The sequence below is a fragment of the Anas acuta genome, chromosome 17 (assembly GCF_963932015.1).
Source record: "Anas acuta chromosome 17, bAnaAcu1.1, whole genome shotgun sequence".
Taxonomy (NCBI): domain Eukaryota; kingdom Metazoa; phylum Chordata; class Aves; order Anseriformes; family Anatidae; genus Anas; species Anas acuta.
In genome coordinates, this window is record NC_088995.1 from 14,188,899 (window position 1) to 14,212,118 (window position 23,220).

The window sequence follows — 23,220 nt, forward strand, 5'->3', positions numbered from 1 at the left end:
TTATAGAGCTAACAGAAATCTCTGTCCAGAGACTGTGTTGCAAAAATAACAGATGTGGCATCATTTAAAGAAAGGGTACTAAAAATGTAAATAATACAAACTGTAGTATAGCCAGAATTTTTACTGTGGATTAAGTCCGTATTTGAAGGGAAGAACTTAGAACAAAATTCTAGAGTAACTCTAGAGAACAGCAATCACCATAGACATGTCTTAAACTTGTTACTGAAATATATAATTAAGTCATCTATAATTCACTTTGATAAAACATTGTCCCATACCAAAAAGAAACAACAGTAAAAACCGGAGTGTACACTACCTGCTTAGGAGTATGAAGTAGTTCTTGAGCAATGGTTGTAGCCACAATAGCCTGATTACTTGCTGCGCTTAGCTGAAGAAAGAGTGAAAGCCCTGCCACCAGTTGGACTCCAAGGTCTGTTATGGTCACTTTGTCATCTAGAACAGTCACTGTCTTCTCTGCCAGGATGGAGTCAGACAGAGGAGACAAAACCTTTTGAGAAACACGAAAGAATCAATTTAGAAAAATGCTGATAATTTAAAATAACATTTCTTAAGGCCATCATTCCTTCTTGTCCCCAAAATCTTATGCATAGGAGAAGCAGACAAGCATACTGCAAAGACGGTCTGATTTCATGTGAAGGGTGGGAAAAAAGCATTCAATACAGAGCGTATGGCTGAGAACACTGCAGCCAGTACTGAGAACTACATGTATGCTGCCTCTGTTGTGTTATTTGAATCACTTCACTAAAAGAGTTGATTCAAAACTGTCTTCTGTTACTCTGGGTCCCAATATGGACGAGCTCATCAGACTTACCTCTCAAACATTTAAAAGGGAGGTTAGAGACATTTAGGATTTGCCCTTCACTTCTTTGCTTGAAAATTCTCATTTCTCTATCTTTGCCGTTCCTAATGGAACATCAAGGCAGTAGGAAGTGTTTCCTGTTAATGAAACTGACAGCCATATTTCAGTCCTTATGGGGTCTTAGGGCAGCTAGTTCATGCACTAAGTTTCTTCTCCACCATATCCATATCATATTGGATAGACTAGCTTTATTCAGATTTTGTGCAGCTGGGGCAGAACTGGGAAATGGTGTCATCAACATCCACTATCAGTCTTTAAGGGTTATTAACCAGGTTGTATTTTTGTTTCCTGAGTTAATGCTTAAATACGTCAAAAGCAAATCAGCATTATCTAAAGATTTCTGTGTCATAAAGTTAAAATGGTGCCTATCAGATGATTGGTGGCAGCCTGCATCCATAAGGAACGAGAGCTCTAACTTCTCACTGAGCCTGCAGTTGCCGCCTTTCTTAAAAGTCTCTGAAGGCTGTATGGTATCCCACTTCTGACCATGCTGCATGTCTCAACGAGCACTAGCTTGGATGAATGTCCCTGGGTTAATGCTGTGTGTGACACTCTAAAAGGTCACAGGAATGTAATGGAAATTTATCCAGTTTCAAGATAGCAGAACACTGTACTAGATTTTATGCCAGTGCATAGATTCTCTATGGGAGTGGCAGAATGTAGCAGTCCAGAACACAGTACCTGCATCGTTGTCATTCCTACTTCCCGTCCGATCAAAATCCTGCCTTCCTGCAGCTTGGCAATGTGAGGTTCCTCCAGTTTCATAAAATCCACCACCAGGTCTGTAATGTCAAACTGCCAGTCGGAGCCCAGCAGGTAGCTCAGCTGACCCCAAGGGCTGGAATCCTCAGCTACAAACTGTGTCAGGACTCGCACCATGGCATGCTGGTACTGGAGAGTGCATCCTCTTCCTTTCCGTTCATCTTCATCCTCATCATCACTGTCTCTGGTGAGTCTTTTTCAATAAAAAATAAAGTGTTAAAAGAACAAAACAAAACAAAACACATTTTCAAGAACACTAGTGAAAACTAACACTAAAGTGCTAATAGAGAGCACTACCTTAAGTTATTAAGACCTCCCTTCTGTTGTCTTAGGACCTCTGTTGATTCATGGCTACTTAGTATGATGAAGGACCATAGAATTGGACTGTACCACCTCTTCTCTAAGCTCCAATGTCTGAGCAACAACAGTTACTGTTGCACCACATTGATCTCTGTTGCACATGACAGACACACTCACACAAACAGAACCCCCCCAGACTTTAAAACCTTTATTATACATGTATCTGCAGATGGCCAGTGCAGAGCTGAGGATTCCAGAGCTGCTGTTCCTCAAGGAAACAACTGCAAGGAAACTGCAATGTGGGTGCAGGTGCTGAAGCTGTTCTTTCTGTGAGTTAAAATCCACTCTATTATTTCACAAAAACACTCAAGAAATTGAGCATCTCAAACCCACCTTTTGTTGGAAACAACGGGGACTCGCCAGCCTTTTATTTGGCTCAGTTCTGTGTCTGAAATGTCGATCTGAAGAGGTAGGCGTGGAACCCAGACTGTGATTTGCAGAGGAGCACTCAGATACTGGTAGGTGAAATTCACGAGTGCGTTCACCTTGCCTTTCATTTCTTTACCATTGACATAAACATAGTCACATCTGTCAGAAACCTAAGGTGAGGGGGAAAGAGAGAAAAAAGAGATGGTATTTGCTGAGACAAAACAGGTTTGAACTGTAACCCTGGCATCTCAAACCCCCGAAAGAAACAAAAAACACTCCCATCTCTTAATGCATGAAAATGACAGCTTTTTACAATGGGAGCAGCTGAACATGCAAATCCTTCATTGATCCAAGAGGCGCAATTGTGCTGGAGATGCCTAAAAACTGGATATCAGTTACGAAACTGGTGTTTGATTGTCTGTTTCTTTTGCAGTGAGCCACTAGCTGATCACAGTGCTGTGGAGTTTATAATGAGCACAGTTCCTTCACAGCTTGGCCAGGAGGAACCCAACAAACCATAACAGGTCTCAGTGGAGGTAAGCAGCAAACCAAAACTCTACCAAATGAGTTTTGACCTTCAGCAGGAGGTGAGACTGCTTTCAGTCTTCAACACAAAGCTGGCTCTGTAACGGATTTTGCCATTGAGGAATAAGAGAATCCTACTCCTCCCCTCCACAATAAACTTTATCTGTTTATAAAAGTTTTCATTTTGGCTAAAGCTGTAAAGTATTTCTAAACACTGCATTAGATTTATCATTAACATGTAAATATTGTCCTGAAATATAAGCAAGCATTATCATAGTCATGTAAGAGTTATATCAGTAATTGCTTCTTTAATCAATATTGTAATTTACAGACCATTGAGTTTTCTCATTTGTTACCTTACTGAGTACCAGTGATAAAATCACTCCCAAATATATAAATCATTAAGAGGGATGCAAATAGTATGAAATGACTCCATGTAATAAAGTCATTGTCATATCTATTCCTAAAGGTGTCATAAATGTCTCGGGAAATCCTGTGGCACATTAATCATATATTAACTGGCTAGCAATGGGAGCTGTTACATTACTAAATGAGCTGGTATGTCTGCAGATATTAACAGTAAACCCAGCAAATCTCTTCAACTCCTGTTCTTGCTCCCATCCATCAGAATTGTATTTCATCACCCATAATGAGTATCGTCAGTGGTGGCAATGTGTCTCCCCACCTGAACATACATTTATAACATCATCTGTTGCCTTTTATCCCCACTCCCCTTCCCCATACCACTGTATTCAAATGAAGGTTGTTTGCTGGAAATGTTCATGTCCTCACACTAATAAAAAAGATAGGTGTCCTCTGTGACCATGATACAGGAGCTAAATTGTTCTCAGCTTGACATACACATCCCACTTTGTATTGTTTGTCAGGTTTAAGCACTTCTCATATTCTGGTAAAATATTTGATGGTAAGACTGAAAGAAGAAACTTCAGAGAACATAATACAAACATTTATATGACTCCCTAAGTGGGTTATGCTGTCTCTGGATGCTGAAAACAGTGCTACATACTACAATAGAAGACCCACCTGTTTGTCTGGGCTTCTCCCTCAGACCACCTAAGATAGATTTAAAAGTCTGAAGGTGGCAGAAATTCCTTCATTTTATCAATACAAATGGCATGCTCTATTTTTACAAGGCAACTTGAATGGCAATACAGAAATGGACTTTGTTCACACTAGGCTGTTTGATCTAACCTAAAAGCACTATGCAGCAGAGGTGCATGATGTATTATATAATACAGCAGAGTGACTCAGAACCCTGCCCTAAATTTGCTGCTCTTGCTTTCTCTGGTGCCATTGCATCAGCTTCACTCCGGAAGAGGAAGCATCATGAAAGTGTTTCTCACTAAAATAACTACTGAAGAGGCAAGCAAGGGCCACGTGTCAGGAGGTACAGCCTTGACTGCCTGATCACAGAGTCATTTCTGCTTAGAGCACAAGGACATATTGCATTCAGCTCCCATATTTGAGCTGCCAATGTTGAACAGAAGTCTGGCTGCTGTCTCAGTTGCATGGAAACTGGAATGGCCAGTGGGTGACTCTCTCAACACTCAGCAGCATTACTCCCCTTCTCCCTGCAGGTGCCAATGTCTCTTCAACAGAGATGGAGAGTCTAGGAAGAATCTTAGATCAAATTTTCAACTGAAGTTGAAAGCAGTTGGAGGATGGCTGAGGTTAAAAGCAATTCACATCTAAACAATATAGTACAAATGAATGTTACCTATTCCGCAACACTCTTGATGAAAGAACAAGGAAGTCCTGGCTGATATAGATTCTAATTTTTGTCTTCCTCTATGGTCTCAGAAAAGTCATTTCAACTCTCTGTCCATCTTCCCCCACAAGTGTAAGCAATGCAGCCCAGGGAGCCCTGGTCAGCAAGAGTCAGTGCTGTGCCTGGAGCACAGAACAACTTCTAGTGCCAAATGGGAAGTGGTGTGCCTGGAGGGGAAGACACCAGAACATTTGAGAAAGCAGCTTCAGCTATAGCTCTTCTTTCCTTAGCCCTACCTTTCTTTGAGCAGAATTTTTTGGGAGGCTGGTCACTAAGATCTAATTTAACTTCACTTGGAGTAGCAACCATTACAATTCTGAAACTGGTTCAGTCTTGTTCATTTATATGGAGCTGATCCCGAAGGCAAATACATGAGCCTTCTGAGTTAGTTGTAGAAGCTTCTTATTTATTCACACAGTAAACCACATGCACATACTGATATAAAGATTCCTGGTAACATATTCAACTTCAGACTGACCAGGTCTGGTCTAGGTGTACAAGTTAATATCATCTAAAGTCCAACATTGTCAGTAACAGAACAAATGCAGCTGTCAGGGAAAAAATACAATAACAATAGCAGCAAAATTGCAATTCCTAAATGGTTCTGGGCTAAGATCCAATCTCCATCTGCATTTATAAAGCTGCTATATGCCTTCATGGGTATGTGACAAACAAATGGCTAAACAAATACATACAGCATCCTAAGGAAGTGGCTGCTGTAGCTACCAAGCAGCCCTTAAAATTGTTACAGGTTAATATTTAGTACTGGACATGCATCAGCAACAGTGGCAGGTCTTTATGACTTGCATCAAGAAAAACATTACTCTTTTCACCAAGTACAAGCATTTCTAATGTCCTTACACATGCTTTTCTTCTGTTCCTTTATTTCTGATAAAGATGTAGCACAGAACGAGTACAGGAGGAGCAAAGCTTATATTGTGTTACTGCACGCATTTTAACATTTGTGCCTTCAGGTACCCATTGTTCTTGAAGTAACATTGATTGCTTTTTACAAAGAAAGGCATTGGGCTTCCCAGCTTGTGCTGTACAGGGGAATAAAGGCAGAGGGGAGTAGTATCTCAGCATCTAATTCATGATGGAAGGTCTAACTTGCTAAGCAGACTCCCTTCACAAAAAAGGGTAGGGCTTACATGATGCAAACTCTGCAATAGAAAAGTTCATTATTAAACTGCATTCATAAACCCTGTGTTTCCTCCAGGGTTTTGCATCACTTCTGAGGTCACCAAACAGTACAGTGACCATCTCTCATCTACAAGACTTGCCCACAATACTTTAAGGAAGTTTCTGATAGAGCCTGGAAGGCTGGAGACTGAACAGTGATCTATCTGTCTCTCATCTCCTGTAGTATTTATGCTTTAGCTATGAAAACATTTTCTCTCTGAAACTGCTTCTTATCTTTGGCATCAGAAGAAGTGAGAGATGATGAAGGGAAAGCCTGCTTAGCCACCACCTTTAAGTGATTGTTTTTTTTTTTTTCCATTCTGCATAGCAGATCAGCAAGAAGTTTTGCATTTTAAAGAGCTTTCTGATGCTATTGCAGCAGTTTCTTTCATTATTAAGCTGCATTCAGCTACTTTCCCCCTTTTCTCTATTTTTCTAACTTCTCTCACCAAATTAAAACTAAAATAAAGAGGCTAGACAGCAAAAGACAGGGCTAAGCACAATTCCCCAGAGGTTTCTTTTTTGTCTCTTTTTTTTCCTGGCATTATATTTTTGTACCCCTTTGTTGCAAAGGCCATTGCCTTTCTAAATGACTTGGATAGATTCTGTCTGCAACAAATCACATTTTATTGAGCTGACAGAGCAAACTACTGCCTGGAAAAGAAAAAAAAAGTCACTCCTCAATCACACTACCTATGGCACTATGTGACTTTGTGATCTGGGGAGCAAATATTCCTTTCCATCTAGCAATGAACAAATTAGCTGCGATGAATATTGAGATTCCTAGTATAGTTACCAATTAAATGCAAAACCTCTGGGTCTTCTGTTACTTACTCATTTCAGACTAAGGTCTCTATCCCACAATGAGCTCTGTATTGTAGAACTACAAGAAGAGAGAAGCCTCCCACAACATGAGCTGCCTGAAGTCACCATAAGGTATGTGACAATGTGCAGCCTTGGGCTCTGCAGCCATAAAGGGGCTGTTGACAATTCTGTAAGAATATCCCTCTTTTATTGGTTAAATTCTGCTACAGATTCTTAAGAAATCTCATTCAACTACTGGTTGAGGCAGATTGTTTTCAAAAGACAAATTCCATGTCAAATATAAGCTGAGAGCTGAGAATGTCTTTCAAAAGAAAGACAAGTTCCTTGTTTCTTAGGAACAAGTCTGTGTGGTTTGCCATTAATTAAACATCCTGAGGTTTAAAAAGTCTCAAAATTTTAAAACAGAACAGAAATGAAGAGATATGGACAAATGTCTCTAACTGCACCTGCTTGAGCAGGGGAGCTGGACAAACTAACTTTCAGATGTCCTTCATTGCCCTTCTCTGGACTCTTTCGAGCACCTCCATGTCCTTCTTGTAGCGAGGGGCCCAAAACTGAACACAGTACTCGAGGTGCGGCCTCACCAGAGCCGAGTACAGGGGGACGATCACTTCCCTAGCCCTGCTGGCCACACTGCTTCTTATACAAGCCAGGCAGAGGGACCTGGGAGTACTGGTTGATAGTCAACTGAATATGAGCCAGCAGTGTGCTCAGGTGACCAAGAAGGGGAAATGGGAAGGGGAAGGGGAAATGGGAAAAGAGTTGTGTCCTCTCCTCCTAGATAATCCTTTGAGAAGGGAAACTGCTGGGCCCTTGTCACGGAAGTTTCCATCAAGACAGTAGTCTATAAATTCTGCATAACTCTGGATTCTGCAGCTGGTTTGTGGAAAACTCTTCAATGTTCCACATTTCATTTGGAAATATTGTCAAGCTGCCAGAAGATCTGTTTCACTTCAGAATAATCCTCAGAATAATATCTGGGCTATAACAGCAGGAATATTGCATTCTGATATGATTGATTCTGATTACAGATTTCTTGAAGGACATTGTCTCTCAACAAGACACAGCACAGATTCCCTTTTTCTGAACAGGTCTAGCCCTGAGGAGCTCTCTTCTCAGGGTTCTGGCCAGGCCAGAGTTGTGATATGTGGCTTTCAATCTGTCCTCTAGGACTTAGTCGCATTTTCTTTTCAGTCTAATTTTGACATGACAAGAAATACTGTTGTGTGTCTTTAAGCAAATTAATCCTTGATGTAATATAAAAAGTTCTGTAGTACTTGAGTAGTGGCTTCTCTGATAAATGTCCCTATCAGGTTGGAAAGGCACAGAATCTTGTATTTTGGTGTGTAAATCCATTTGCCCATGTCTGTTATACTAATATAAATGTAATAAATATTCAAAGGTTACATAAATGCTTAAATATTTATGAAAGCACTTCTATGAGCAAAAAGCTTTTTCCAGTACCTCTTAATAGAATCTCAATTTCAATGAGAAAACTTATGGGATAATTAGGAAAGAATAGTGATACTCAGCACTTTTCAAAGAGATGACACTTAGTATTTCAGCTCAGTATTATCCCTCTTACATACCAGAAGGGCAATTGAAGCACACGGGGAGCTTAAGCTTTGTAGAAAAAAAAAAAAAAAAAAAGGAAAAAAAAAGTCATTAATTCCTCTAATAAATACAGAGTACCAGAATGACTTATCCACTGAATATACTGGCAATTACATAATATCGTATTGAAAATAGTAGACAGTGAGAACCAGCCCACTAGATTTTTGTGTGGTTCTTTAGGATTTTTTAAAATATGTGTCCTTGTTATAGAATTTGTGCTAAAATATTCTTCTTACAATATTTTCTGTAAAAAGGCAATTATTCTCTATTAAATTCAAGAGGTTTTGAGACTATGGTTTTATAAATTAAGAAAGTCCTAGGCTACATGAGCATTATGTGATGGCAACTTCATAAGAAATACTTAAATGCCTGGATGCATAACCCTGAATAATCAATAACTTACCACTGGAAAATGGAAGCTTCTTCAAGGTCTGTACTATTTATTTTTTCATGCTAAACTGTTTAAGTCTGGTAAGAGTTAAAGCTTCAGACCTCTGCTGTGATTTCTGGCACGATATTTACAACTTTGCAACATGTAGATCAGCCTGTATAAGGGAAGCATCCATTACTGGAGTTGCTAATTGCCAATGTGACTTGACTTGCCAGAGCCACCCTTGTTCCCAATGACTTCACCTGGTGCTGTGTTCAGTGACTTGGAAAGCAAAGCCAAAAGCTCCCCTCAGAGGGAAAACATAAAGGTAAATACATTAATGAAGACTACACTGATAAGACTGACATAATAAATGAAAAGCTTGATTTTTCACACTGCAAGCAAAAATAATGCCAAGAGTTGTATTTTTACCTATGACCCAACAAAAGAAAAAGAACGAATTTGTTTCTTGAAATAACCGAGGAATAATCACTCCCCTTCTGGAAGCAGTGATGACAGCAGGGCAGGTATTACACTTTAATAAATGACTGAAGTCTCTTACATTCTGCAACTCCTAGAATCAACTCCATGGTTTTCAATGAATGGCTGCAGCTTTCACGTTGCATTGTGCTAGTGAACAGCTGCCACCTTCCAAATGTGGTTCCAATCCCTGCAATCAGCCCTCAGGCAAAGTTCCCAGCAACTTGCACTAATAACATGAAGAAAAGGAGACAACTCTAAAGTCAGGCCATAGTTTAGGACCAATTTGGACTCTCTCTGCTGAGAAGCGTCTTCATTTTCAGTATCAGCAGCCAGATTAGCGAAACTAACTAGAAATCCCCCAAAGCTAGAGAGCATTTCTTAGGGAAAAGGCTGTACATTATCTAATCTCATTACAAAGATTTCGCTGGCAGCTTTGCAGAGCAGAAGCAGTACATTTAACTAACTAAATATCATTCACTACGACAGAACTGAGAGAGTAAAAGGGGCACAAAATGCCAGCTGAGACTGGAGGGCATCTATTTGCTCCCAAATGACCAGCTTTTGAAGCTGAACTGTAGCTGCACTGAGCCACAGGGACTCTCTGCAGCTACCATTATCACATAAAACAAAATCTGTCTTGTTTTGTGCACTCTCAAGTCAAGTAATTTCTGAAAATGGGGCAGAACAGAGTTTGGCTACTACTCACTAGGGATATGCCAGACTACATAGACAGCACAGTCCCAAATACTGCATGTCAAAGAAAGATCGCAGGGTAAATGCAAAGACTTTTAATTTCTACCAACTAGACACTTTAGACAGTAGTTACAAATTTGAGAACATAACATTGCTTGCTTTTTCCTAACTGAATATATATCTACAATATGCGAATTGACAATGTGTAAATTGTAACTATTAGCAGAAAAAGAACAGAGAGGCAAATAATTATTTCTTCCGCCTATATTGTTCAAAAAGGTCTGGAGAAACCTGCCACTCTTCCCATCAAATCTATACCTGTCACGAGATTCATTTTATTTCTCCAATTCCCTTTCCTGGTCTTGATCTCACAACTTTGAAGTTGATTTTGAAGCACTTTCTGTGGATCTTCAGGCATTGTTACTGCCACTCTGCTTTGATTTTTCACTTGGGGTGTATAGGTTTTCCACACTGGCACCACTAACACAGAGAGTGAGCTGCATGAAGGCATGAGATGACAGGGAAAGAAGTCTGCAAGGATATGGCTTAAACCTTCCTTTAGCTGCCTTTGAAATATTCGCCTGTTATTTGATGGCAAAGTATTTACACCTTTTATTGTTGAATTTAAGTATCTCAGACTATGTCTGTTTTGAGTTTCAATTTCCATTGAGGCTGACTGTTTGGGCAATAGTGTCATACATTAATGATATAACATCTATGAAAACTCCACATATTGCTGGCTTATATGTCGTATTTGTATCTGACAGAAGTGTGCAATAAAGATTCATTTTTCTATAACACCTCTGAAGTTTTTTCGCTCTGCTGATGTATATTGATCCCTGTAAATCAAAGGACTATAGAAACTATCAGGGAGGGCAAAGAGGTGGACTTTCTCTTTGCAATTCTGTTCATAATATAAAATACCATGTTGGATTTACCAGAAGAAAAGCCTACAAAGTAGCAGGGCTTCAGAATGGCAAAACAATGGAATTTCCATGCTGTGACTTTCTGTTGTCTGAAAGCTTTTCACTTTCACACAGATCACACGAAAACATAGTATCAGAAGAGGAAAGAGGAACCATCAGATAAAAAAGTGCTAGGTTTGTACTCACAAAGAAATATAGCTTCTGCTTTTGAGAGCTTTCAAGGCTGTATTAAGCTGTGCTGAGTAGAAACTGTATTTGCAGTTCATCAGCTGCTGCACATTCATTTCAGGAAAGTAATTTGTGGTGCCCCTTGTGGGTATCTGAAACATGTGGCCGATGGAGCATGTGACAAAGATCCCAGACTTGTTCTGAGCTTGCTGGTGTGTCCCTACAGCCCCAATCAGAGATCCTACCTAGCTCAGGACCCCAAAGCAGTGCAGCTGTGTTGGATCTCAGTGCAGCATCACATGGACTGAGCTTTCTGCTCCCCATTCTGGAGCTAATCAAGAGAGGACTTGCATGCCTAAGTATGAACGCACAAATGCTCCACAAGGGGTAATGCAACTTTCCTGCATTCCTGCCAGTTTCACAGCTACTACCTTTTTTTTTTTTTTTTTTTTTTTTTTTTTTTTGAAGGAGGCATCAACACTCCGTCACTCCATGAGCAGCTGCCTCCATGTTACAGGGGAGGAAGACTGCTGGTGGCTGCTACTGTTCAGATTGAACACTGTACGCTTTTGCTGCATCCTGTAGGACTTCTGTGAAACCACAGAAGAGAGCATTACATTCAAGCACGAAGTATGGCCTATTATTAGACCATATTGGATTCCAGGAAACCTTGTTTCATTTCTCCTTTTGCTTCACAGGGTTGAGATAGGAATAAGACTTGTTTCAATCAAAAGTTTATCCATCAACTTGTTATTCAGCGTGCTCATCTTTACAACAGTTGCACCTAGCTAACAGACTCCAAATAGAGTTTTATTTGATCTAAGTGAAAAATGAGCAATAAATCAATTGCATTATATACACTGTAGCAGCTTTTTATTGGAAGTTAGTGTTCTTCCTCGATCAAAATAGCTGGTAGGAACAACCAGTTCTTTCTTGCAAGCCCCTTGTTTTTGTTTTCTCCTATAACTGCATTGAAAACAAAATGTGAAGCCCTAAACCCTCTGAGTCTTGAAAGCTTTGCAATAAAGCCCCATACAAAGAATATATGTATATGCCAAGGTGCAGAAACTCAATGCAAGTTTGGATGCTTACCCTACTGTTTGCAGGAGGAGTTGAAAGGTATGAGAGGAAATTTAACAAGCCAGTGACCTGCCAGGATTTCTAATGGACTGACATCTTCTCAAACTCTGCTTCCCCTTGAAATCAACGTCTGCATCACACTTCATCACAACCACCACATCATTACTTGCCTCCAGATGCTGCTGGTAGTAAGAAAGCACAGGGAAGAACCCTCAGAGGCCATGGGAAGCTTGGTTTTGAGAAGACTTAGTTTGCCTCTGACAGATACTTATGAGATTCCTGCTTTGTTTGTTTTGGCACTATCCATAACAACTTTTCACTGAACCAAGTACAACTATCTCCAAACTCTGCTTAGGACCAGAAGCACTGATTCACTATGATATCACAACTGCAATGCTAACAGTGTAACACTAATTTCAATAGGAAAAGGATTGGATCTTCAATTGGTCCTGTGGAAAGCAAGCCATGAGACATTTAGGTCATTCCTCAACCATCTTGAACATGTCCATACCCTTTAGCGCTGCAGTGCACCAGGTAAGGACAGTCACATCCTGAATCCCATTCATCTTTGGGGAGGTTTTGAGAGACCAACAAATTTTGGCAGCACCACTTTCTTTAACTTAACACCAGACACCCTTACACCATTAATACTTCTGACATCATCTGTCCCCATCTCACCATTCTCCGAGCCCTTGTTTTGCTCTCTTTTTGTTGCATGCCTGGCATGCCTGGAGGGATCCAGGGACCAGCTGGGCCCCTACACTAAGTAAATCAGGTAGCAGGAGCTGGTGCCTCAGCAGGACGTTGCCCCCAGTCAGCCCATCAGCGGTGGGGAGAAGCTGATCCCCACTCAGGTTGATAGATATGCAGAGTGTGGGAACCTCTGCTCTCACTCTGCTCTCTGCTCTCACTAGTATCAGCCTTGCTTGTGCAGAGATAACCACACAGTTTTAGGTAGGGCTAAAATAAAGGACAGGATGATTTCCCTTATGCTGTGGTTGAAGCTTGCTTTTGAATTTGGCCTTACATCCAGCCCCTGTGCTTCAGAGAGCAGACAATTGTGTTGACCCAATATATAGCAACTGATTCAAGTCAGAGTACATACCTATTTGGTATCTAAGCAATATGATGAAAGGGCTTCCATAATAGTTACAGATATCTATTGTACATAGATCTCTCCTTTTTTTTGTTTTGTTATGTTATGTTTGTTGTTATTGTTTTTGTTGTGTTTGGTTGGTTTGTTTAGTTTTCCTCTGGAATATGATGAGACATTAAAGAGCCTGAGGGACTGTCCCTATACCATTAAAATTTCAGGGTAAACTTTCCTGATGGCTTTAATGAGTGCAGCATTGAGGCTGAAGAGTTTGATTCTTTATTAGATGCCTGCAGTTCAGCCACTCAGCTTGCAACTACAGTCAATTTGCTAGCAGAAAAATGCATAACTCAACTTTTAATAAAAATACCTATGGATGCTGCTAACTAGTGGTTCCTCTGCCTACCAAAGTGAAGACAGTGCTTTCTATGTCTCCTTTAAAACACCACCAGTTTTGCAAACACTGGAGGGCAAGAAAGAGCAGTGCAATTTCTTTGTAGTTATCTGAACAACTGCACCTGCCTGTGGCAGGGGGTTGCAACTAGATGGTCTTTAAGGTCTGTTCCCACCCAAACCATTCTGAGTCTACAGTCCTCTGAATTAAAGAGCATGAAGCATAACTATTTGTTTGTGATTGGGTATATTAAAACAATAGTAAAGTATCTTCTAAATAATGAAGTGCTGATTACTTTACCTCACTAAATAGGGTCTTGTGATGTGGCCCCGATTAAAAATAAAAATAAGTTACTACAATTAGTGAACAACTATTTATTTATTTATTAGGATAACATCCATCTGTCAGCTTCCTCATTAGCAAACTGAGTCTTTTCTGCATTATGTGTTTTACAGCCTTCAGACTGGCCTTTAATCTGAACAGATCACAAATGAACAGCACATATTCCAACATAAATTGTGTCTATTTAGTAAGAATTAATTTCATTGTATACATTTGTTTCCACCAGAAATGGCAAAATCTCTGAAATATGTATGAATCCTAAAGGACTATTTCATATGAGTAGGTTCACTGATGTTTGCAGTATTCACAGCAAAGTTACTTATGTGCATGAACAATTACTGGATTGGCCCTTTAAAAAAGATCTGCAACCTTGACAGTTGTCTGTGAGTCCCATCAGTATTGCTTTGAAAGCTTTGAAACCAGCAGTGGTTCCAAGCTTTTCACAACTAAACTAAAGTTCAACTATAAAAACCCCTAGTCAAATTTTCAGCCCCCAACAGTTCAGCGCTGCTTTGATCTGGGATTTTGTTTCAACCTACTGTGATAAGAGCAGGACAGCTGTGACACCTTGTCCCGAATTGAATCTCATAACCCAAATTACTAATATTCTTCCAGTGGCCTTTACCTACTATTAATGTCTTTCTCTGCTCATCAGTCCCAAAGAAAATAAGAGCCCACTGTTTATTAACAGCTACCAAGGGATATCTTAAAGGTGTGATCCACACTTCTGTTCCCTCTGATGATCACAGCAGCTGCATGTTTGTACAAATATTATGTAAATCTATGTTTTGATCTTAAAACTTTATCAAAACTGTTAATGCGAAATGCTATTTGAAATGAAAATAAACTAGTAAATAAGGTCTTCAGAGTATGGTTCATGTCTACTACACTCACTCAATTTACTGATTATAAATACTAGCAATACAATAAAAATACAATGCCATATATGTAATATCCCTTCATGTAGTGGTGGGATAAAAACTAGCCCAAGAATAATGAAATGCAAACCCAAAATGTTTACTGTAGATTCTGAAATAGCACAGAAAATTTTTGAGCTCAGGCTATTTTCATTCGGGGGGGGGGAGGAATGTCAAAAGATATTGCAAGTCTCCTGAAACTCTGCTCTCCTTCACAGCATGAAAACACATCTGTGCTAACTGACAGGTTAGAACCTGGAACAGTATTTGCTCTTGAGTAAACCACACAAAGCTCTGGCAAAAGCAGCCACAATTGACTTTAATTTCCAGTAGATGAAAAAGAGGCTACGTATGCAACAGCAATCACTATTAATGGATCCAGATATATGGATCCTACTAGTAAATTCCAGCTTAGCAAAGCAGAATTTGGCTGCGGCTTGATTTTTAGTGCCATAATAAATTTTTTGTCCTCTTTTAAAAGGTTGGACCCCTGTGTGAAGGCCTAGAGCATTCAAAGACTTTTAAAGGTCAGGAAATCAACAGTGAATTTGGAAGTGAACGAACAAAGTGCTGTTTGGAGCTGAAACTACGAGACGATAAAAAAAATGTAAAAGGAGTTATAGTCAGCAGATTAAGACAGGATACGAACTATGCACTGAACTGCCTCGAGACCGAGATTATCACTGGGGAAGCTATTAGCTGTTACTTGTAGATATATCTTATCTCTACATCTCCACTGGGCTCTGCTACTGAGAATAATGTAATTACAGCCAAACTGAAGGCACTGTAAAAATTAATACATATAAGCTTTTATCTGATGGCCATTCAAATTGCAGGGCAAAAACATTACCTCTAGGCTGTTTACATGACCCATACAAATGGATACTTATCTAGTTAATGACAAATATTACAAGCTAAGTCCTAGCAAGCAGCAGTCCCCCCAACTTCCAGCATAACTGAGTATGCTTGTCTGAATCCAAAGCAATCAGAAATTCCACAGAACTGAAATAAAACAAAAATATCTCTGTGAACCTTTAAATGATAATATGTCTAAGTATTACATAGCTCTCATCAATATCTCATTACTTTTTTTAGCTTGTGGTTTAAATTCATCTACAGGCTTTCATACATTTAAATGTGTTTTTATTCTGCTATGAGAGGGATGCTTAGGAACACGAGCTGCAAACACATGCACCCTTTTTTGTTGAAGATACCATGATCTTGTATGAAGAAGTATCATTTATGATAAATAGACTTCTGTTTTTTTAACAGAAAGTTTACTACCAACAAGACATCTAAAACAGTATTTTACAGGGCAAGATGATACATCCAAAGAATTTAACATAAACCTTTATGGAAAATTTCAAAATGAATTAAGGATGAAATATTTTTGTGCTCCATTTTAAGGTTTCTGCATACTCTTAAAAATCAGAACAAATATAAACATTTTGATCTGACTCAAACACCAAGCTTCATTTGCCCACATAAAGAAATTTACTGGAAAATTTTCTGACCATAAATAAATAAACAAAACAAAAACAAACCACCTTTTTTTCTTTATGATGAGATGATAAAAACTTTTTGTTCAACACATTTCATTGACAACACTATTTTTTAACTAGCTGTATGATTTATAGCAGTTAGCTCTTATGTCACAGATGCATTCCTCTAGGGACTCTGTTTATATTTTTAAATATACAGATGACATTTTCCCTATTCGTCTGAGCAATTTCAAAACATTTCTGAAAGAAATTATACCTGAAACATTTCTCTAGTCAATTTCAATAAGCACTGTGTGCTAGCCTCAAGTTATTTGTTCCACTTTAACTTCAGAGTGGCTACATAGGGAGGCTTCTAGAAGCCACTTAGAAATGTTCCAATAGTGCAAACAGACTCTGTTTTAAGAAACCCTTTTAGCGGAGATAAATTACTTCTGTAGAAAAGAAGAGAAGAGCACAGCAGGGTCCCAAGTGCTAATCAAAGGACATAGTGCTTCAAGAAAACATTCGTTCCAAACAAATTGTTGGAGAACTGTGGTAGTCCAGGATGTGCTGCAATTACTGCAAGAACAACACACTCCTCTTCATAAGATTTGGGAATTTCATTTCTTTTTGATCAATATGCTCCAAAGCTTTAAAACCCAGACTTTTTTTCAGATGAATTTTTATGTGAGAAATCATTGTGCTGTCATTTTCTATGCATCATGTGGTGATGTATATCAAATATAACATAACAAATTCCTTTTCCAGAGAGCTTATGGACCCAGGGTAAAATCACACCTGCTCAAGGATCATAAACTACAAAAATCCTATGTAGAAAGCTGCAACAGAATTCCTGAACAGTACTGTCTCTGTACTGACTCTCTGCACAACTGTGAATTTCCTTCAGGGCTTTGACTACACATTCACAGCAGAAATAGTTGTGTTGCCGTAAGACAGTATGACCCCACAGGTATTTGTTAGTGTGTGACATTAAGCTGCTAGTGCTAAATCGATGGATCAGGCAATGTGAGTGCTTTCTAGCCACTTCTATGCAGAAAAAACTTCTTAATTCAAAACAGCTCTCAGCAGAATGTGAAGTCCACCAGGATGACTTTGCATTGCAGTTGCTGGGGAATATTTATCCAATCCATTCTACTGATGCAGCTGTGGAGGTGATAATAACAGCTGGCAAGGTAATAAGAAACGTCTGGAGAGGCAGCACTAACAGCAGTGAATGAACTGCAATATTTTTGCAGTGAATAAACTCCATACTCAGAGGACTTGAGGTGGCATTACCAAGACATTTTAAAACTAGGACACAAATAAAAATTAAACACTGAAATTCTATTGAAACTCGGTGTGGTGGCTGTACTCATGCTGCTAACTCTCTTTTCTTAAAAATCCTCCTCATTATGCTTTTGAAACAAAAGAACAATTAATTTGCAGGACTAGATTTAGTGTCTGTTCCCAGGTTATTATTATATAAAAAGACAAGAAATTTCAGAAGCCAGCATAGGGCATGAACTTACTTTGATGACATCTTCATCAGAGGACTTACACTCAACTGATTCAGAGATGTCTGTCACAGCACTGTTCTCCTCAATGGAGACCACTTTGATAGGTACTGCCACTGTTTTTCCTGTGAGAATTGCAGTGTTCAGTATTTCTGTATCCTGTACACAAAACAAAGTACAGCACTGTTATGAGACAGTTAAAGACAAAGATTGAGCACCAGCTCTTCAGGTGGACTTAATACTCAAGAGAGATGCACTAATTCCCAGCAGCTAATGACCTAATCTCATCTCCTATTAGGCACAACTCAGTAATAAGTAGTAAAAGTCCATTTATATTTTACCTGCTAATCAAGCACTGTCACCTGCATTGCACATTGTTAAATAGTGAACAAAATGACCGCAACTCAGTTCTGTCCACAGGCACACGTCGCAGACAGATTATACTTTTTAATATTTGGGGCTTTTCCCAATATTTACCTTCCAATACATTAGTTCAGGATTATTACAGAACTGGATTTGATTGACAATAGTTGGGATAGGGTGCAAGAGTATCAAAAGCAAAAATACTACTCTCTGAATATAAGCCCATTGCAAAGACAGGGCCTCTCTGTGAACTTTGTATCTGGAACTGTTTCAAGATGATTTAATTTCCGTTGATATGGACAGTGAAGCAATGTAAGGAATCCAGAAGGAGTTAGTGATGCTATTAACTGAAAGGAAAATAACAAGGAAATCTGAAGTTTGAACTTGGGTCATGGCATATAAAAGCCTTTCAGTGCACCATCGACTAAGCTAACTCTTCTAACTCCTGAACTGTTTCAGCATCATTGTAGTCTCAAGATTCCCATACACAAAGATCTTCAAAGTTTTCTCCAACTTTTCAAATTCAAGCTGTATAAAATGAATAAAATATTCAGCAAAATTCTCAGTAACAAAGTCAAGAGGACTGCAGCTATTAATGTCAACAGCAGCAAAATGGGGCACTGATACTATTGAAATTGTTTTCAATTCAAGTTTATTGAGCTTGAAGTCTAGGTCAGATTTTCTTTTCATCTTGCAACTTGTTATTTCACAGGTTTTCCTACTGAAAACCATCAAATTAAAACAAAAAAACTATTAAAATAGGGATTTGGGTTGTTTTAGGAAAATAAGAACATTATTCCTATGGCATTTATGTAAACAGAGCTACACAACACAGTAAATTAGAGCCAGATTTACAAATAACATTATTGGAAAGACTAAGGCCATCCTTGGAACTCGTTATAAGATGGAGATCCCCCTCAGCCCACACTTCCGTAGGCAGACTTACAGAGAAACAAGTGTTGAATAACCCACATAGCTTCACCAAAAAGAAGGTTCAACATATTTTTTTTTGCTGTGCATTTGGCTATTGCAAGTGCTGTACGTCCTTTAAAATTAATCTTTTGCCTCAGTCCCTTAACACCTTATTTTTTGTGGCTCAGTGTGTTAAACAGTGTGAACTAAGGACTCCAGGGTGAAGGAGCAGCAACAGACTTTGTGGAAATGACAGGACATCTTTTCAGGCTATCTCAGCTCTGCTTTGAAATTATTCTACTCAGATCCAGCATGTCTTTAGCAACCGATATGAATTACTTGTAGAGAAATCTAATTTAAAGGGACAGGTCCAGAGGAAGAGCAATACCATAAATAGAAATGATTTTCAGATTTAAAGCATACTTTGTGGCTTGGGGATTTATCCATGTTTGTATTTAATGTCAATCTATGAAGTACAACACACAAAAAAGTAAATCATATACATGCAAAACAAACAGACAGACAAACAAACCCCACACCACTGTGGGGTTTGATAGAAGAAGAAGATAAAAAACAAAATGTGATTATACAGTGAGATAAAACTTCTCTGCTATGAGCATCAGAGTGAATAAATTACCTGAATTTAACTTGTGACAACCTGCCTGGGAGTCACTAGAACTTCCTCCAGCTCAGCTTTTCTTGTGCCTGCAGTGCTGTGTAATCAGTGACCCCAACCACTCAACTCCCAGCCTGTAGCTCTGCTTGGGGTTGTTGCACCCCAGGTGTAGGACCCAGCACTTGGCCTTGTTGAAGTCCATACAGTTGGACTCAGCCCATCGGTCCAGCCTATCCAGATCCTCCTGCAGAGCCTTCCTACCCTTGAGGAGATTGACACACACACCGAACTTGGTGTCATCTGCAAACTTACTGAGGGTGCACTCAATGCCCTCATCCAGATCATCGATAAAGATATTAAAGAGGACTGGCCCCAGTACCAAGCCCTGGGGGACGCCACTAGTGACTGGCCTCCAGCTGGATTTGACTCCATTCACCACAACTCTTTGGGCTCGGCTATCCAGCCAGTTTTTAACCCAACAAAGCATATGCCAGTCCAAGCCATGAGCAGCCTCTTTCTTGAGGCGAATGTTGTGGGGAACGGTGTCAAAGGCCTTACTGAAGTCAAGGTAGACCACAGACACAGCCTTTCCCTCATCCACCCAGTGTGTCACTTTATCATAGAAGGAGATCAGGTTCGTCAAGCAGGACCTGCCTTCCATAAACCCATGCTGACTGGGCCTGATCGCCTGGTTGCCCTGCAAATGCCGCGTGATGACTTTCAAGAGAATCTGCTCCATGAGCTTCCCTGGTACTGAGGTCAAACTGACAGGCCTGGGTCTACCCTCTGGCCCTTCTTGTAGATGGGTGTCACGTTTGCTGGCCGCCAGTCAACTGGGACCTCCCCTGACAGCCATGACTGCCGATAAATGATGGAAAGGGGCTTGGCCAGCTCCTCCACCAGCTCTCTCAGTACCCTTGGGTGGATGCTATCCGGCCCCATCAACTTGTGTACATCCAAGTACTGTAGCGGGTCTCCAACCATTTCCTCGTGAATTATGAGGGCCACATTCTGCTCCCCATCCCCTTCCACCAGCTCAGGGTGCTGGGTATCCAGAGAATAACTGCTCTTGCTGCTAAAGACTGAGGCAAAGAAGGCATTAAACACCTCAGCCTTTTCCTCATCTCTAGTAACTAAGTTTCCCCCCGCATCCAGTAAAAGATGGAGATTCTCCCATGCTGCCTGTCCCTTCTGAAGAGCCTATAGCCAGACATTGCAGCACTCCAGACATGAGAGTGGTCCCACCATGTTTCCGTGATGGCAACCAAGTCATAGCTTGCCTGCTGCACAATGGCTTCCGGCTCCTCCTCTTTGTTACCCATGCTGCGTGTATTAGTGTAGATGCACTTCAGTTGGGCCATTGCCTTCTCCTCTGGCCTAGACATTATTCCTCCTGGCACACCTCCAACAAGCCTTATTTCAGCCCTGTCCCCCTTCTTACCTAGTTTAAAGCCCTCTCAATGAGCCCCGCCAGCTCCTGGGCTAGGATCCGTTTACCCCTTACAGATACGTGAGACCCGTCTGCAGCCATCAGGCCGGGTGTTGAGTAAAGGTCCAAAAAAACAAAATGGTTCAAAAAAACAAATTTTCTGTGTTGGCAACAGCCTCTGAGCCACGTGTTTATCAGGCGCGCTTACTGTGTCCTCTCTATACCCCTCCCTGCCACTGTAGGGATGGACGAAAACACCACCTGTACTCCCCTAAAATCCCATTTGATAGTCTTCAGGCTTCCCTCTTCAATATTATCACTGCCAGCCTGGACTATCAAAAGAGGATAGTAATCAGAGGGGCAAACCAGGTTGGGAAGCTTTCTGGCATTGTCCCCGACCCTGGCCCCAGGGAGGCAGCAGACTTCCCTACGCGTAGGGTCAGGCCGACAAATAGGGCCCTCTGATCCCCTGACAAGGGAGTTGCCTAGAATGATTACCCTTCTATCTTTCTTGGTGAAGGCAGTCTTGAGTTGTGGAGTTGACTTCCTCACCCTAAACATCCTCCTGGGTACACTTTCTACCTCAACCTCACCCACCAGTCTCTCAAGCTCCAGGGCCTCAAACCTATTGTGTAAGGGCACCTGGGAAGGTGGGGCTGGTAGGGGTGGGCGTTGCCTGCAAGGTCGAGCAGGGACCATTCCTCCTGAACTCCCAGGTCCCCTCCCTCTGCCCAACTGTGACAGGGCAGGGGGTCCACCCTCATTTGGGGTGTCTCAGCTCGGTATCTCTCCTTCAGGCCCTGCAGGGAGTTGCTCTACCAGTCTATCTCCCTCTCACACTCTCTGATGGCCCTCAACCTCTCCACCTCCTCCTTGAGCTCTGCCACCAGGCAGACCAGGTCATCCACCTGCTCGCACCTCACACACACAGTATCTCTGCCTCCCTCAGAGGGTGGCAACAGGCTCAGACAGTGTCTGCATCTGGACACCTGAACTGCTGTATTTTTGAGCGGGCAGTCAGTCTGGGTGGATACAGACTTTCTAGAGACAGCTCTTTGTCTAGTGTAGACCATTGCAGCCTAGCTAGTAGAAGACAGCCATTAGAGGATTTGTTCTTATGGGTGGCGGGCCCTCCCTGCTCGCCCTCCCTGCTCACCCTACCTTTGCAAACTGCCATGCAAACTGCCGCACCCTGCCCTTCTGACCTAAAATGTATTACCTAAAATACAGGTAATATAATAACCTATAATACAATATATATATTTTATATATAATACAATAACCTATATATGTATAATAACCTATATATCTTGTATCCTAAATAAGCCTATTCTACTTCACTGATCCCAAATAATATGATCCTTCCTCACTGGACAAGAGAAAATTTTCTGTATCTTTAAAATGAAAAAGCCTGATAGGTAATGTGAGTGATATTTCTGCTTTCTGCACTCCTGAGTGCAGAACTGATGTACAAATTACTAAGTAATAATCTGTCACTTCTGTTTCTCTCTTTCTAATAGGTCATTCTTGGTATATCTGAATTCTAAGCGGGTTTGATATAAAGCCACTATTACGAAGTTTAAAAAACCTTTTGAAATTTTCCAAGACCTCTCTATAGAAAAGAGAGGAAATTTGACTGCTAGCACATTATCAGCAATTAGAAACCTCAATCTTCTGCCCTTTGCTAATGGTTTCATTAAAGGAAGTATTGTGCATTTGAATGAATTTATTTTGATTAATTACTTCAGAGCCACATCTGCATAAAAATTGTAAAAGGCAGTTTGTCATGATAAAGGCTACTGAAGTTTTACATCTCTTCTCTGCATGACAATCAACTTCAGGAATTTCAGATTCATGATGTGCACAAAGGAATGGAAATATATTGGACATGTTATCTAATAGCTTCATAGCTAGGACCACTACAATCATTAGAGATCCTCAGTATTGGGAAGCAATTGGTCACCACCTCACTAAAAGTTGTTGTGTTTATTGTTTTTTTTTTTAGTTAATCACTGATAGCAGTCACAATTCATTGTTATTACACAGATGTAGAAATATTGAAGTACATGTATAAGTAATTAGCATATTACACAGTAAGGTAAAAGCGATTTTCAAATCTGCCACTTTATTTTT

General features: G+C 40.3%; 1 protein-coding gene across 9 annotated transcripts in view; it reads right to left on the reverse strand.

Annotated features, from left to right (window-relative positions):
- The window catches only part of TMEM132C (transmembrane protein 132C), a 219,828-nt gene that overhangs the window by 14,244 nt on the left and 182,364 nt on the right, over positions 1-23,220 (reverse strand). For 8 of the 9 annotated variants that reach the window (XM_068701121.1, XM_068701126.1, XM_068701119.1 and 5 more), the window contains 4 exons: positions 17,783-17,926; positions 2,336-2,541; positions 1,562-1,835; positions 317-508 (listed from right to left, as the gene is read on the reverse strand). In XM_068701121.1, the coding sequence (XP_068557222.1) occupies positions 317-508; positions 1,562-1,835; positions 2,336-2,541; positions 17,783-17,926 (816 nt within the window). The remainder of the gene's footprint in view (positions 1-316; positions 509-1,561; positions 1,836-2,335; positions 2,542-17,782; positions 17,927-23,220) is intronic. The other variant, XM_068701120.1, reaches the window with a different exon arrangement.